The sequence below is a fragment of the Rhinoderma darwinii genome, chromosome 2 (genome assembly GCF_050947455.1).
Source record: "Rhinoderma darwinii isolate aRhiDar2 chromosome 2, aRhiDar2.hap1, whole genome shotgun sequence".
NCBI lineage: Eukaryota > Metazoa > Chordata > Amphibia > Anura > Rhinodermatidae > Rhinoderma > Rhinoderma darwinii.
In genome coordinates, this window is record NC_134688.1 from 216,115,972 (window position 1) to 216,131,787 (window position 15,816).

Below are 15,816 nucleotides of genomic sequence, written 5' to 3' on the forward strand. Positions count from 1 at the left end.
CTCTAATACACTGCACTACCCATGCAGTGCAGCATACTCTAATTGCGATCACTGCCTCCTGCCCTCCAGTCCCCTAGTGGGACAAAGTAAAACAAAGTGTAAAAAAGTAAAAAAAAGTTGTGTAAAAATAAGAAAATAAATGGACACAGTGATATCAGGGACTTCTAAAGCAGAAGTGAAGTGAGGGACTTCTCCTGGAGCTGTCCCCTACAAGAAAGTGCCATCTATGGGGGGTGAGCACCTACCAGGGGGGGGGCTGTGCGGCATCACCTACCAGGGGGGGGGGCTGTGCGGCATCACCTACCAGGGGGGGGGGCTGTGCGGCATCACCTACCAGGGGGGGGGGGCTGTGCGGCATCACCTACCAGGGGGGGGGGGCTGTGCGGCATCACCTACCAGGGGGGGGGGCTGTGCGGCATCACCTACCAGGGGGGGGGGCTGTGCGGCATCACCTACCAGGGGGGGGGGCTGTGCGGCATCACCTACCAGGGGGGGGGGCTGTGCAGCATCACCTACCAGGGGGGGCTGTGCGGCATCACCTACAGAGGGAAGTGTGTGGCAAATAATGTACAAATGAAATTCATCAGATTTTAAAACGGACAGGGAAAAAACCGTATGCAAAACGGGTCAAAATAAGCCGTTAAAAACTGCAACACGACCCGGAAGGAAATCGGAAAGTATTCAAAACGGCCAGGAAAAACGTCCCAAAACGGTCGTTTTTATTGGCCGACACACACTCGGACCCTTTTGTGTGAATAAGGCCTTTGGGTGAAATTTATTAATTTTACTGCAGGAAAAATGCAAATAGTGTTGTTTCCAAAATGTGGGAGGAGCTTAACAGAATCACCCACAGCCAAATACATGTACTATTATTTACACCAGAAACCGATGTAAACTAAAACGCAAATCTACTCCAGATCACAGACTGCCAGAGATGCGCCTAATTTTATGAGTGGAATTGAGAAAAATAATGCATACTGACAAACACTATACATATGAAGTACCTTTGTCACTTTTCCGACACATGCAACTGTGTCTGAAAGGTGGGCGGGGCTTCAGAGTCATATGGAACGTGACTAACAATCTCTACCAATTGCAGAAGACAATGCCAGTTTCAATTATGTGTATACTTGATGAACGTAGACAAAAAGATAATGAGGACCTCGGGTAGTTGGCGGGCACAATATACAACTAACAACAGAATGCCTACAGGCAAGAACACCCTATTTCCCAACTACCCTAAAAGATAAATTACATTATTTATTGTGCTACGTATAGCAAAAAAGACAGACCACACATAAGTGTATTAAAATTGTCACTGCTAGAGACCGGACATAAGAGTAGAGGACTGATGCAAGTGCAGAAGTATGATAACAACCGGCATAAGAACCGTTATTTCTGACAGTTAATTGATTAAATTGTCTAAGTTGTCTAACAGTAAGTCCGGCATAGCGCAGGAATTAAAATAAAAGAAGCCCCCCCCGACATGTTTCGCTACTAGGTAGCGTCCTCAGGGGTACACGGGGCTAATGGCGGCGCGGCGAAAAAGCTCTTCCTGTTATGGACATTTCCAATGACGTACATAGGTGGTGTGTCAGGACAAGCGGCCAGTCAGTATAAGCGACAGTCGGCTGGCCAGCAGAAGAAACAGACTGGCAACTCACAGGACAGGTAAGGTAGGCCAATGAAGGATGGGGGAGAGTGCATGCGCACGTGATAAATGAGGACATGGTGTCAAATGTCAGCGCAGTCGCTGGAAATATGAAAACCAGCGGAGAATGATGACGCATGCGGAGATGCGTAGTGAAGAGACTTATGCTGGTTATCGTAGGTAACGAGGACCCAGGAATCAGCGTAGGCACATAGATGAAAATTAGGACTTAGTACAGAAACAAACCGTTCCTGCAAGGTGCCAAGGGTAAGTGTTGGAGAATATTAGTATAGTTTATAGAGAACACGCAACAGAAACCCATATGGGAGGAGTACATATCCTATAAGTCGGCATGCAAATGAGGCACTCAACCAGGGGGTATGCTTGTATACATCCTACATAGAGGCACCGGTAATAGTGGAGATAATATTAAAAATAAGATGGCCAATCGTTCAGCTTGGTTAAAAGCCGGAATATATATGGGAGAGACAGGGAGCCGCCATAACTGTGTGGTCATAAGTCATGAAATTAGTTTATGGTGTAAAGAGAAACTACCACAAGAATAGTGGTGTATATATTACATTTTTGAATTATAAATAATTATTTTAGATGGTATATGGAGCAGGTTCAGAGTTGAATCCACAAAGTAGCCTGTGTTCTCATCATAAGAATGGACATAGAGTACACAACAGTAATGAAATAAAGATAGGGATCAAAGAAATGCGGTAAAGGTAATCCCCTCATTAAGACCCAGGGGGGTCATGGTGTTCAAACGGTGGATCCACCGTGCCTCCTCTTGCAGGAGTCTACAATCTAAATTACCAGCCCTAGGGCCCAGCTTAATTTGAGTGACACCCCAGAATTGAAGCAATCGAGGGTTGCCCCCATGAAAATGATGAGTATGTCTTGATAAAGTGGTATCTTCATTATGGTTGATGGTACTGAGGTGTTTGGAAATTCTCCTCATTTCCTGAACAGTCTTACCAACATATAGTTTAGGACAGGGGCATCTCACAATATAAACAACCCCACTGTTTTGGCAGTTCATAAACTGTTTTATCTCGTATGATCTGCCATCAATTGGATTAATGAACTTCTTGACTCTTGGCATAAAAAGTGAAGGAACATCTGCCGCAGGGGTGAAATCCCTTTACAGATGATTTAAGCCAAGTAGATGGAATATTAGATCGTGTGGAATAGTGGCTATGTACCAGGAAATCCCGCAGATTTTTTCCCCCTGCGGTATGTGATACTTGGATTTGCTGAAATGGCATCTTTCAGGTCGGGATCAGCAGTAAGTATGGACCAATATTTTGCAGAATATGCATAACCTGGGGAGAGGATACATCAAAAGTGCCTATACAGCGTATGGCACTGGATGATCTGGGCACAACAGATCTGGTTCCCCTATTTGAAAGTAAATCGTGTCTGTCGGATGCCCTGGCATAGGCCCTGTGTAACCACTTTTTTGGATATCCTCTTGCTAGGAATTTGTGATAAAGTCCACCACATTCCACTTGGAAGGCCAGCTCATTAGAGCAATTACACTTGGCTCTGAGATACTGGCCTATTTGTATTCCTTTCTTAAGGGCGGGGGGGATGGTGACTATCCCAGTGTAGGAAACTATTAGTGGCCGTAGCCTTCCGGAAGATGTCAGTTTGGACACTGCCACCAGGGTCCAGAGAGATCTTGAGGTCGAGAAAATTGATCATATGATCATGTATCTCATAAGTAAACCTCATTCCAATAGTTATCATTGAGCATAGACATGAAGTCAGTGAATATATTAGCATTCCCATCCGAAAGGATGAGAATGTCGTCAATGTATCTTCCCCAGAAAGAAATGTGAGATGTGAAAAAAAAGTAGGTCGTAGGAAAAAACAATGGTGTCCTCCCACCACCCCAGAAAAAAGATTTGCGTAAGTTTGTGCACAGACAGTCCCCATGGCCGTGCCCTTTATTTGATGATAATATTTATCATCAAAAATAAAAAAATTATGTGTGAGCAAAAAACGTAAAAGTGACAGTACAAATTCATTATGTCGCTGAAATAGAGTGCCTTTAGTGCTCAAAAAATGTTTAACTGCAGTGAGGCCTAAATCGTGCTGAATGTTCGTGTATAGTGACTCCACATCTATGCTCGCTATCATGGTAGTGGAAGGGACATTGATCTCCTGGATCCTGGTGACAGTGTCCTTAGTGTCCTTGAGGTAAAAGGATAAGGAAGACACAAAAGGTGACAATATTTCATCAACATAAAGGCTAATTCCCTGTGTCAGGTTATCATTGGGTAGTTGGGAAATAGGTTGTTCTTGCCTGTAGGCATTCTGTTGTTAGTTATACTTGATGAACGTGGCACACACCAAGTTTAAGAATAATACAATTATAATTGAAATTAAATAAACACGACTTGTGTAAATAAAATATTTTTATTAAATAAAATTCAATAAACCGTAAAAAACATATACATGTTATAGATCCTAATGGCCATAAATGCTGTAAAATAATATACACAACAATGGTGAATGTTTTATCTGCATTTAACCATTTTAAAAAGTGTTACAATTAAATGCTGCCATATATGTACCAAAAAATGGTGTAAAAAAAAAAAAAAAGTATTACTGGTTCCTCCAAAAAACACAAGGCCGCAAATAATTTTTTAATTTAAAAAAAAAAAAAAAAAAAAAAAAAAGAGGTTACCAATAACAGAAAGTTGGGAGGCAAAAGCTTCAAAATTCCTTTGGTTCTTATGACCAGAACATTCTCTGTCCTGAGGGGGCAATATTTTCCTCCATATGTTGACTTCATACGAGTTCAAACTGTAACTAAACTTTCCGAAAACTTCTGACATGTCATGTATCGGTGTAAGGGCCCATAGTTTGAGGGTCAGTTTAACCCCTTAACGCAATATCACGTAACTGTAAGGATTATGGGGAAGTATGGAGCAAGCTCACGGGCTGAGATCGCTCCATACACAGCGGGTGACGGCTGTGCTACGCAGCCGACACCTCACTGCAACGGGCGGAATCAAAGATCACTTTGATTCCGCCTGTTTAACACCTTAAATGCCGGGGTCAATCGCAATCGCAGCATTTAAAGTGTTAGAACCAGGGGGGCCCCCTAAAACAAGCCATCGCGCACCTCCAACGGCACGATCGGCCGTTAACAACGGTTGTTATGGCAGCCTGGGGGCCTATCTAAGGCCCCCAAGTCTGCCATCTTTGTACTCCTTTGAAGCTCTGCTTCCGGCAGAGCTTCAAAGGAGACTGTCAGAATCACGATACACTGCAATACATTAGTATTGCAGTATATCATGCAAGCGATCCAACGATCGCTGCTTCAAGTCTCCTAGGGGGACTAATATAAAAAAAGTAAAAAAAAGTTCAAAAAAAAATATTAAAACTATAAGTATTAAAAGTAAAAAAAAACAAAAACCACTTTTCACATTTTTTCCCCCTAAATCAATGTTAAAAAAAGTTAACATAACTGGTATCACCGCATCCGTAAAAGTCCGAACTATCACAATATAGCCTTGTTTAACCCGCTGGGTGAATGCCGTAAAAAAATACATATGTAAAACACGCAAATTGCTGGTTTTTGGTCTTAGCGCTCCAAAAAAAATTAAATAAGAAGTGATCAAAAAGTCGCATATACCCCAAAATGGTATCAGTGGAAACTACAGTTCGGCCCGCAAAATTTAAGCCCTCACATCGCTAAATTGAAGGAAAAAAATTAAAAAAAGTTTTGGCTCTCAGAACATGGCGACACAAAGGATTTTTTTAATTTAGCAAATAGTTGTATTTTTTTTTAAAAGTGGTAAAACATAAAACAAAACATAAATTTGGTATCGCCGTAATCGGATCAACCTGTAGAATAAGGGGAATATGTAGTTTTTACTGCCTGATGGATGCCGTAAAAACAAAACCCCTCAAAAAATGGTGTAATCGCTGTTATTTGCCCATTTCACACCACAAATAAAAAAAATTCAGCTTCCCAGTACATTATGTGGTACAATAAATAGTGCCACAAAAAACGACAATTTGTCCTGCAAAAAACAAGCTTTCATATGGCTATATAGATGGAAAAATAAAAAAATTATAGCTTTTGGAAGGTGGGGTGGGGGGAGGGGGGGGGGGCAAAAGTGAAAATCCAAATGGCTGAGGATAGAAAAGTTTAAGGGTCAGTTCACACGTTGTGCAAATACTGTAGATTTTCTGCAATGGAATTAGTTGCGGAAAATCCTCAGCAAATACAGTAGCAGCAGAGTGAATGAAATAGAACAAATGTCATCCACACACTGCGTAAATTTACATGCCGTGCAGAAATTTATTCCGCAACATGTCAATTGTATTTGCGTAAACGCTGCTTATTTGTTGCGGGTTTCTCCTTATTAAACTCAATGGGAAGGTAAAACCCGCAACAAATAGCTGTTTATAGCAAATAGCAGTCGCTGCGAACCCACCGCAAAAAAACGCAACTCCGAAAATACAAAAAAAATTATACTTACCCAGAAGTCTGTTTCTTCCTTCTTCCTTCCATCCCATGTGGCCGGCCTGGATGATGTCAGGGGGCCGGCCCTCTCGGATGATGCTTCATCCCACGTGATCGCCGCTACAGCAGTCTCCTGGGATGAAACGTCATTCCAGCAGGCCGGTTAATACAGCAATTTTCTGCAGCGGACATTCTGCTGCGTGTGAACCCGGCCTAAAGGAAGCAAGTCACCAGGTTTATGCTGCCCTGTCTGATTGCGGCATAAAGTAGTGCCAGAGACCCTATGGATAAAGCTGTCGATCAGTGGCAGGAGGGCTGGCTAACCATATCTCATGAGTACGGGAAGCAAAAGAAAAAGAGTGATTTTATGAAAACTACAGATTATTGCAAAGTGAGTGACCCAGTGCTGGAATCAGGGTCTCTGGCACTACTTTATGCTTCCCTCTGATAAGGCAGCATAAACCTGGTGACAGATTTGCCTTTAAGGGAATAGATCATTAGGCTCTTTCACACTGCCTTTTTCCTGCTCCTGGAGAACACGCGAAATGTGCCCATAGGCTCCCACTATACGGAAGTAGGCCAAAAAGTTTATTTTTGGCCTTCGTCGGACGGTATTCACGAGAAAACAGTTTTTCTTGTGGGATGGAATAGCATAGTCTACCACACTATTCTATCCAGTGGTATTCTGCAAAAAAAGAAACGTATACCACTTGGTATCGTTTTTTTTTTTTTTTTTTAATATGGGTGCCTATGGTTTAATGTATACATTCATGAGTTTTTCAAAAGCTTTTCATGGAGTTTCCATTAAACAGATTCTATTATAGTATATGGGTGACGGATGCCACTGTTAGGCATCCGTTACACCCTCAATTTAATGTATACGTTAGGGATGTCACGATACCAGAATTTGGACTTGGATACCAATACTTCGTTTAGTATTGCGAATTTCGATACCAATTCGATACTTTGCCAACAGTAATAATAATAAAAAAAGTTCTTCCATTTTCTGATGTGGGGCGGGGGGTGCGATGATGAATTTAACCTCTGTGTGCCTCACATTAATAGTAATTAACCCCATAATGTCTCAGTCATAATGGGTTAATGTGTGAGGTACATGAAGGGGTTAATTACTATTAATGTGAGGCACATGGAGGTTAAATTCATCACACCTCGTGCCTCACATTAATAAGTGATAGAAAGCAGTTTTTATTTTATTTTTTTACAGCGTACACATCATAAATGATGCCAAAAAATTGTTGTGAAGGTTATTACGGCCGCGCCAATGTTGAATGTGTATATTTTATGTATTGAGACTTATTTTAATGTTTATTGTAAAAAAGGTGTATGTGTAGTTTTTTATTTATTTAACATTACTTTATGATTTTCCTTTATTTTTTAAACTTTAATGTACTGGCATATATCAGATATGTGCCAGTACATTAGCCTGTGTACAGATAGCACACAGGCAGTTGTTAGGACATACCCAAGTATGCCCTAACAGGAAATATGGTCAGACAGCCCTGGGGTCCTTCAATGGACCCTGAGCTATCTGCCCATATATGGTATGTCCCTCAATCACGTCACAGGAATTCCCTGTGACGCGATCTAAGCGGCATCCCCCTTCTCACTTTCCTCTTGAATGCTGCAGTCCGTTGTGATCGCAGCATTCACGGGAATAGCGGCGGAGATGAGAGGTTTCTCTGATCTCCGCCGTTAAAGAGCGGGGCTGCGGCTGTGTAATACAGTCATTGCCCCGCTCCTGACAGGAAGTGCGCGCACGGTCAGCATGAGGTGATGTGGCCAGCGGTGCACTAATGAGGTGGCGCAGGCACTGAAGACAGAACATGGGGGTGTTTTGCAGTGCGCCCGCAATGTTCTGTTTTCAGTGCCGCCGCTCATTAGTGCAGCGCCGGCCGCATCGCATCATCCTGACCCCGCGCACTTGTTATCAGGACTCAGGAGCGTGGCAATGACTATCACACAGCCGCAGCCCTGCTCTCATACATTCATGTGTTACAATACTGAGCTGAGCGGCCGCCCAGCTAAGTATCGAAACACATGAAACAACGGTATCGAACCGTTTGGGGATGCAAAGTATCGAAGTTTCGATGCATCCCTAGTATACGTCAAGTGCTTTTCCAGCGTATACGGAACAATCAGTATGGGACATTGAGCTACCCTTGCCAATTATGAAAACGACTGTGCAAATGTCTAACACTAATGTAAAAAGTCCCAAAGACAATGGTTCCCAAAGAAGGGTAGCTTAGGCCTTTTATGATATCCTTCTCAAGGGAAAATATAAATCACGTGGCCAATGAGAATACAGAAGCGGCAAGAAATTAAATTGTAATCACAAGTCTGAGAACTAAAAATATCAACCTTGATAATTAGGCACAAAACCAAAACTTACAAATGATAAATCAGGAATGGACAAAATTCCGTAAACTTCCAGCATGACTTTTTCAATGGCCCAGAAATAAGAACCTTTTATGAATTAGAAACTATCCTGAAGCCAGGATCACACGTCGTTTTGATGCAGTTTTTGGCTGAGTTCTTTATCCAAAAGGAAGGAATTCTACAAAGAAAAGACTGATGTTACTTTTTTCTTTTGTGTCCATTCTTATGTTTGGCTAGAAAAACTGACCCAAAAACTGTGTGAGTGTGTGTGTGTGATCATGGCCTAAATGTTAGGCAACCGTAGCAAATTTTTCCTGGGATTGGTCAGTCCATAACAATACATTATTCTTATGCCTGCCTATACTTCCACAAGGTGGAAAGTTAGGTCCCTTTTCTATTTACATACTTCTGGAAAAGCCTTTCTTTCTACTTTCATTTGATCGGATGTATTCCCGCATATGCAAGGAAACATACGGATAGACCATGGACTGATAAATCTGGTGGATCAACCTAAAACGGTGCCATTTTGTAAGAAACACTGTAGTCTTGCCACGGTTAAGTAAATAACAGCGACATAAAACTACTCATGTAAATACACCCTAAAAGATATAGAAATGGTATAAACCGGTATAGAAGTTTAGTAGTTACACGAATAGACTGTACAGCTGAAGTCGTTTTAATCAATAGTGGGTCCTATGTAAGGCTTATACACATGGTCGTATTACCCATCTATGTTATACAGGTTTGTAACACTCCTGTCTACCGGAAACGGGCCCATAGTGTACCTATGTGTGCCTACGATTTGACACTGAGCTGCCAATACACTTAAGATTGCTGTTGGTCGACAGCTATTCCTTTTTAACTCCCGCATACTTGACAGGTAAGCACGTGAGTATTCAATGGGGACAGGGGAATAAGACACTGACAGATAACTTTGGCAGCATCATATCTCTTGTGGGAACAAAGCATCTGTCACGTTGAAAGACAGAATGCCGGGACACCCCCATTCACATCTGAGAGACGACCGGTTCCGCTGACTGTCTTCTGATGTGTATAGGCACCTTAAGGGAGAAAACGGGAGAAAGGGAGAAAACGGTGCCTCATGGATGCACCATACAGCAGCGATTGAATATCAATAGGTCCATAATTGGGACCAACAGGAACTCGGTGTGTTTCCGTACAGGGTTCATACAATAAGCCCCAACTGATTGAACAGCTGATTTTAATCGAAATGGTAATTATCGTTAATTAAAAGCAATCGCTGTAGTTCATTCCCATGCAACCACTATCTCTAAAGAAAAAATGTAGTGTGTTAATGCACCCGTAAGAAAACTGCAAATCCTTACAATTTATATCAATATATTTACAAAATTTGTCCATGACAATTTTCCAGGCAAGTACACGACACAGAATTACATATAAAGTAAACTTTTCTTCTGTGGAGGTATCTCCAATAAAAAAAAAAAAATTAACTGTCCAAAGGCTTCCCTAATGAATTATTTTTTTAAATGCATGTAGCACGGCCCAAATATGAGCAGACCGTGGCGTAGAACCTGGCTGATAAATTTCTCAAATGTTTTACCAGCTGATATAAAAAAAATATGGAAAAAAAAAACAAAAAACTAACATGCAGGCAATGAATAAAAACCAAAGTGATCGAACAACTTATCAGATACGTCCTGGTTGTCCAACAACAACCGTTGGCTAAACCCATCAAAATTGTCCAGGATTATTCTTTCCATAAAGTATACTTACAGAGGTTTTCTACCGTTAGTATACGACAAGACATTTCCGTCAGCCTCCACCATTGCAGCACTCTGCGCTAGTTTCCTGGACGTTCAGGACCTGGTCAAGCGCAAAAGAAACCTTGGTATAATACTTTCATCTGTACTTACCCAGGAATCTAGCTCAGACGCAGCGTACTGCAATGGAGGAGGCCGACTGACGTGTTTTGTCACATGCTCCTCCATGTGTGGCTATTTTATGGAAGGAAGCGGCATACGGTCAGCCCAGAAAGCAAAGCCAACAAGGGAGCGTGGCTTCAAGGCTAGAGAAAATGGCGAGGAACTTCAACAAAATATATATTGGTAAGTTGCCAGAAATCATCTTTCCAACACATTTTTTTCAAACTATCCAGAAAGCAGCCAACCCCTTTAAGCGGGTCATACACATGATATTACCGTCGGCCTAAGCTATTTCTACTCGCCACTACAAACATTTTTATTTCAATATGACAGGAGAAAAAGCCGCTGCCACAACCCCTGTGGGAAAAAATTATCGGCCATGTTAGAATCCAATATGCCTGATACCTCTTTCCTCTGACATCGGGGGAGAGTTTGGGAGGTCCCATGCACACTAGATAGTGAGCCAATCAAGCTGAAATAGTCATGTTTGGACGACTTTAATGTGTATAACCAGCTCACGAGGCATAAAATTCCCACCGAAAGGTCCTTTACCGGTACCTCATACGTGCACGGAGACTGGAGCGGTCAAGTGGTAATGCTACGCACAATAGACGTATACTAGGGAGACCTTCACTTCAAGTCAGAAACGGTTACGAGAACCTCAGACATTTTTTCTCTTCTACTATAAGCAGCATTATATTTTACCACAACAGACCTTAAAAATAAAGGAGTCAGGCCAGAACGGTCATGGTATTGCTCACTAAAAAACTGGGACACGCAGGGACAAATGGACCACTCTAGAAGCAAATATGACCCGACAAGAAGAACTCTCATAGGCGTCAGTAGAAAACCACCCCACAAAAAAGTTAGGCACCAGCAGCAAATTTCTAGACGCATTCATTGACTTTAGGTTTGTCCAGCTCTGGCCAAATGGACAGAATAAAGATTGAGAACCTTTCGGAGGAGTGTCAAACAACAAGCATCACACAGGCACTACAACAACCAGCAATTCCTTTATGCCCACTTTTCGCCCATTCATAACAGTCCAGACTGTGCATTAAGAACGCAGTCACTGACAGTTTATATGCCAGTCTACGTCACATAGAAGTCAATGCAAATCTGAGGAAGAAACAATTAAAGTGTCAGAAATAGGAAACGGCTCAGAAGATTCTCACGCCAGTCTGTCAAGAGTGACAATTTCCTAGCCCTCCAGTAACAATACATGCACACTGTAACACCAAGGCCATGGGAAGAGCAGCTCCAGTGTGCACTGCTGGAACCTGTTGTCCACACTCCAGACACAGCACCCATCAGAGTGCAGGCTGCTAGGTGTGAACGATGCCTGTATACAACTGATCATGACAAGAAGCCTGGAGGAGCCAGTCACTAATACACGTCAGTCCAGGAGATCCAGACCCTCAGCTCTCCATCATCACCATCTTCCTCCATAGCAACACTCCCTTCCTCCTCCCTTTTCCCGGTACCCAAGTAACCATCCCATTTACCTGCTCTTCGAAGCGGTTAACCACGGCCTGCACCCATTCTACCGGCTTGTGAGCCGCCATCGCCCCGGCCCGGGGTCTCCCCCTTCCGCCTCTTCCCGGGGATCACAGGCCGCCGGAGGGGAGGTGATGATGATGACAGTAACCGTAACAGCTGCTGGTTAATCCACCTCCTCCGCTTCCCCCTTCCTCCACCTCCGCCGCCACCGCCTCCACCTCCTCCCGCCGCCCCCTCCTCTCCTCCTCCCCGCTATCGCGCTCTCCCCTCGGCCATCACCGCAAAGACGCCATGACACCAGACCGGAAGTGCGATTACTCTGCTCGGCCCCGCGACTGCTGGGGAGGAGGCGCGCATGCGTACAACACACTCACGGTGAGGGACTGCCGACCAGGGTGGGTGGGCGCGGATTCAGCCATGAGGAGAGGCTTGGTTGGTTCGGGAACTGCATTAACCCCTTCGTATTCTTAAGGTTTTTTATTTTGTATGCAGTTTGTGTTCTCTAAAATATTTCAGAAAGATTCCTGTAAATGTGTGATATGCAACAATGAATGTTCTTAGAGGGAAACTAAAATAAACTTAATTTCTATTACCAATTGAATGCAGTCTTTTTCTCTCTGATACAAGCCATTTCACGCTGAGGAGTAATTGACTGTAGTATTTTAATAAGATGTGTGTAATGCATACGCAGATCCCCCCCATGCAGTATAATGCCCATACAGATGCCCCATGCAGTATAATGCCCAAACAAGTTCCCCCATACAGCATAATGCCCCCATACAGTATAATGCCCCCTTAGCTGCCCCTAGTGCCAGTTCCCTTGTAGATAGTGACACAGTGCCCATGTACATAGCGCCAGAGTGTCCCCTGTAGATAGTGCCCCTATTTTGTGCCACAGTGTCCATGTAGATAGTGCCACACCCCCCTTGAAGATATCACCACCCTCCCTGTAGATAGCGGCATTGGGACTCCCTCTAGGAGTGGAATCCCCAGCCAGAGCATAGGCCGGGGATTCCGCTCCTAGAGGGAAGCCCTGATGTCACTGTCCATATATGGACAGTGACATCAGTGGCTACTCCTTGAGCGGAACCCCCATTTCCGACTCTGGCCAGGGATTCTGCTCCAGGAGGAGCCCCTGACGTCAATGTCCATATATGGACAGTGACCTCGGGTTTCCTCTAGGAGCGGAATCCCCGGCCAGATCATCGGCAACAGTATATAAGGACAGTGCCATCAAGGGCTTCCCCAAGCACAGCGCTTAAAAGAGTCCTCGGCGAGTGGACGAGCTCCCTCTGCTCCTTCGCTATGAACTAATTCTGAAGCAGGAAACTGATGATTCCCTGCTTCAGAATTAGTTTGATAGAGGGACATACCCCCGACCGCCCGGGACAGCAGGACACCGGGACTGTCCCGCTAAATCCGGGACGATTGGGAGGTATGGTTTAGAGGGTCTGGTCTGGGGACTGTATTAATTCTGGGGTCTGTATTATTTTAGGAGATCTGGTCTGGGGTCTATAAGAGTGACAAGCTTGAACAGGATCCAAGCAAGGAGCATAAGGGACGCCATACAGGTATTGAGGGGTTTTAAAATGGCAGTGGCTGCATGGTTAGCGACACAGGCAAGTAGGGAGTGGGCCGGCAGTAGAAGCCAACCTGTGGGGTAAAGGGGCGTTTTGGCAGAAAAAGCGCACAAAACGATTAGCCAGATAAAGGGGTGGGGAGGGAGGGGTTGATTAGGGCAGCTAGTTTAAGGGGTTTGGTCAGACCTGTATCAAGGAAACAGGAGATACTCACCCTGCAGAAATCTTATTTTGACAATACATTGTAAGGTAGATCGTGACACTATGCTCTGAGAAGGGTGGATTGGTTTGGTTGGCCCAGCGAGGTGCAGGGTGACCTCGCCAGTGGGGAAACAGGAGCCGTATGGCAGGTAAGATCATAGCCAGGGTGGCTACGAAGGTCAGCCGGGATGGCTGGCGGTTGCCCGGCGTGCCAACTTATGGCAGGCGGCTTCAGTCGGTCTTGCAGTATGAGGGCCGGGGGCAGGTGTGCCCCGGCTTATAGAGTGTAGTGTCACGTTTGGTCGGGCTCCCCTTATCACTGTATGTAATTTGACTAATAAAGTAGGCTGATAGCCAAATGCTTTGACAAAATGAAAACTGTGTTATTATTGCTGCGGGGGGGGGGGGGGGGGGGTCAAAGAGTCTAAAGGCCCTATTACACCGGCCATTAATCGGCCAGTGCAGCGAGCGCCAATCTACGTTCGTTACTCCAATTGCTCGTCCCCATACATTATTACCATGTCGGCAGCGCGTCTCTCTGTTTACACAGGGAGATGTGCTGCTGTCAACAATAATATTTAACTTTTTTAACCCCTTCCCTCTTTAGCCACTTTTGACCTTCCTGACCGAGCCTCATTTTTCAAATCTGACATGTGTCACTTTATGTGGTAATAACTCCGGAATGCTTTCACCTATCCAAGCGATTCTGAGATTGTTTTCTCGTGACACATTGGACTTTAAGTTACTGGCAAAATTTGCCCGATATGTTCAGTATTTAATTGTGAAAAACACCAAAATTTAGCGAAAAATTGCAAAAATTAGCATTTTTCTCAATTTAAATGTATCTGCTTGTAAGACAGCCAGTTATACCACACAAAATTGTTGCTAAATAACATCCCCCATATGTCTACTTTAGATTGGCATTGTTTTTTGAACATCCTTTTATTTTTCTATGACATCACAAGGCTTAGAACTTTAGCAGCAATTTCTCACATTTTCAAGAAAATTTCAAAAGGGACCAGTTCAGTTGTGAAGTGGCTTTGAGGGCCTTATATATTAGAAACCCCCAAAAAGTCACCCCATTTTAAAAACTTCACCCCTCAAAGTATTCAAAACAGCATTTAGAAAATGTCTTAACACTTTACACATTTCACAGGAATTAAAGCAAAGTAGAGGTGAAATTTACAAATTTCATATTTTTTTGCAGAAATAAAATTTTAATACAATTTTTTTTATAACACAGAAGGTTTTACCAGAGAAATGCAACTCAATATTTGTTGCCCAGTTTCTGCAGTTTTAGGAAATATCCCACATGTGGCCGTAGCGTGCTACTGGACTGAAGCATCGGCCTCAGAAGCAAAGGAAGACCTAGTGGATTTTGGGGCCTTATTTTTGTTAGAATATATTTTAGGCACCATGTCAGGTTTGAAGGGCTCTTGCGGTGCCAAAACAGTCAAAATCCCCCAAAAATGACCCCATCTGGGAAACTACACACCTCAAGGAAATTATCTAGGGGTACAGTGAGCATTTTGACCGCACAGGTTTTTGACAGAAATGATTGGAAGTAGGCCGTGAAAATTAAAATCGACATTTTTTCAAAGAAAATGTAGGTTTAGCGATTTTTTTTCTCATTTCCACAAGGACTAAAGGAGAAAAAGCACAGTAAAATTTGTAAAGCAATTTCTCCCAAGTAAAACAATACTCCACATGTGGTAATAAACGGTTGTTTGGAGACACGGCAGGGCTTAGAAGGGAAAGAGCGCTATTTGGCTTTTGGAGCTCAAATTTAGCAGGAATGGTTTGCGGAGGCCTTGTCACATTTACAAAGCCCCTGAGGGGACAAAACAGTGGAAACCCCCCACAAGTGACCCCATTTCGGAAACTACACCCATTGAGGAAATTATCTAGGGGTATAGTGAGCGTTTTGACCCAACAGGTTTTTTGCATAAATTATTGGAAGTAGGCCCTGAAAATGACAATCTAAATTTTTTCAAAGAAAATGTAGGTTTAGCTAATTTTTTCTCATTTCCACAAGGACTGAAGGAGAAAAAGCACCGTAAAATTTGTAAAGCAATTACTCCCAAGTAAAAC

At 43.4% G+C, this 15,816-nt stretch overlaps 1 protein-coding gene across 1 annotated transcript in view; it reads right to left on the reverse strand.

Annotated features, from left to right (window-relative positions):
* NF1 (neurofibromin 1) overlaps positions 1–12,156 on the reverse strand; it is a 191,913-nt gene extending 179,757 nt beyond the window's left edge. Inside the window, exon 1 of the mRNA XM_075852828.1 lies at positions 11,950–12,156. Within this exon, the coding sequence (XP_075708943.1) occupies positions 11,950–12,009 (60 nt within the window). The 5' untranslated portion in view covers positions 12,010–12,156. The remainder of the gene's footprint in view (positions 1–11,949) is intronic.
* Positions 12,157–15,816: the final 3,660 nt, after the last annotated feature.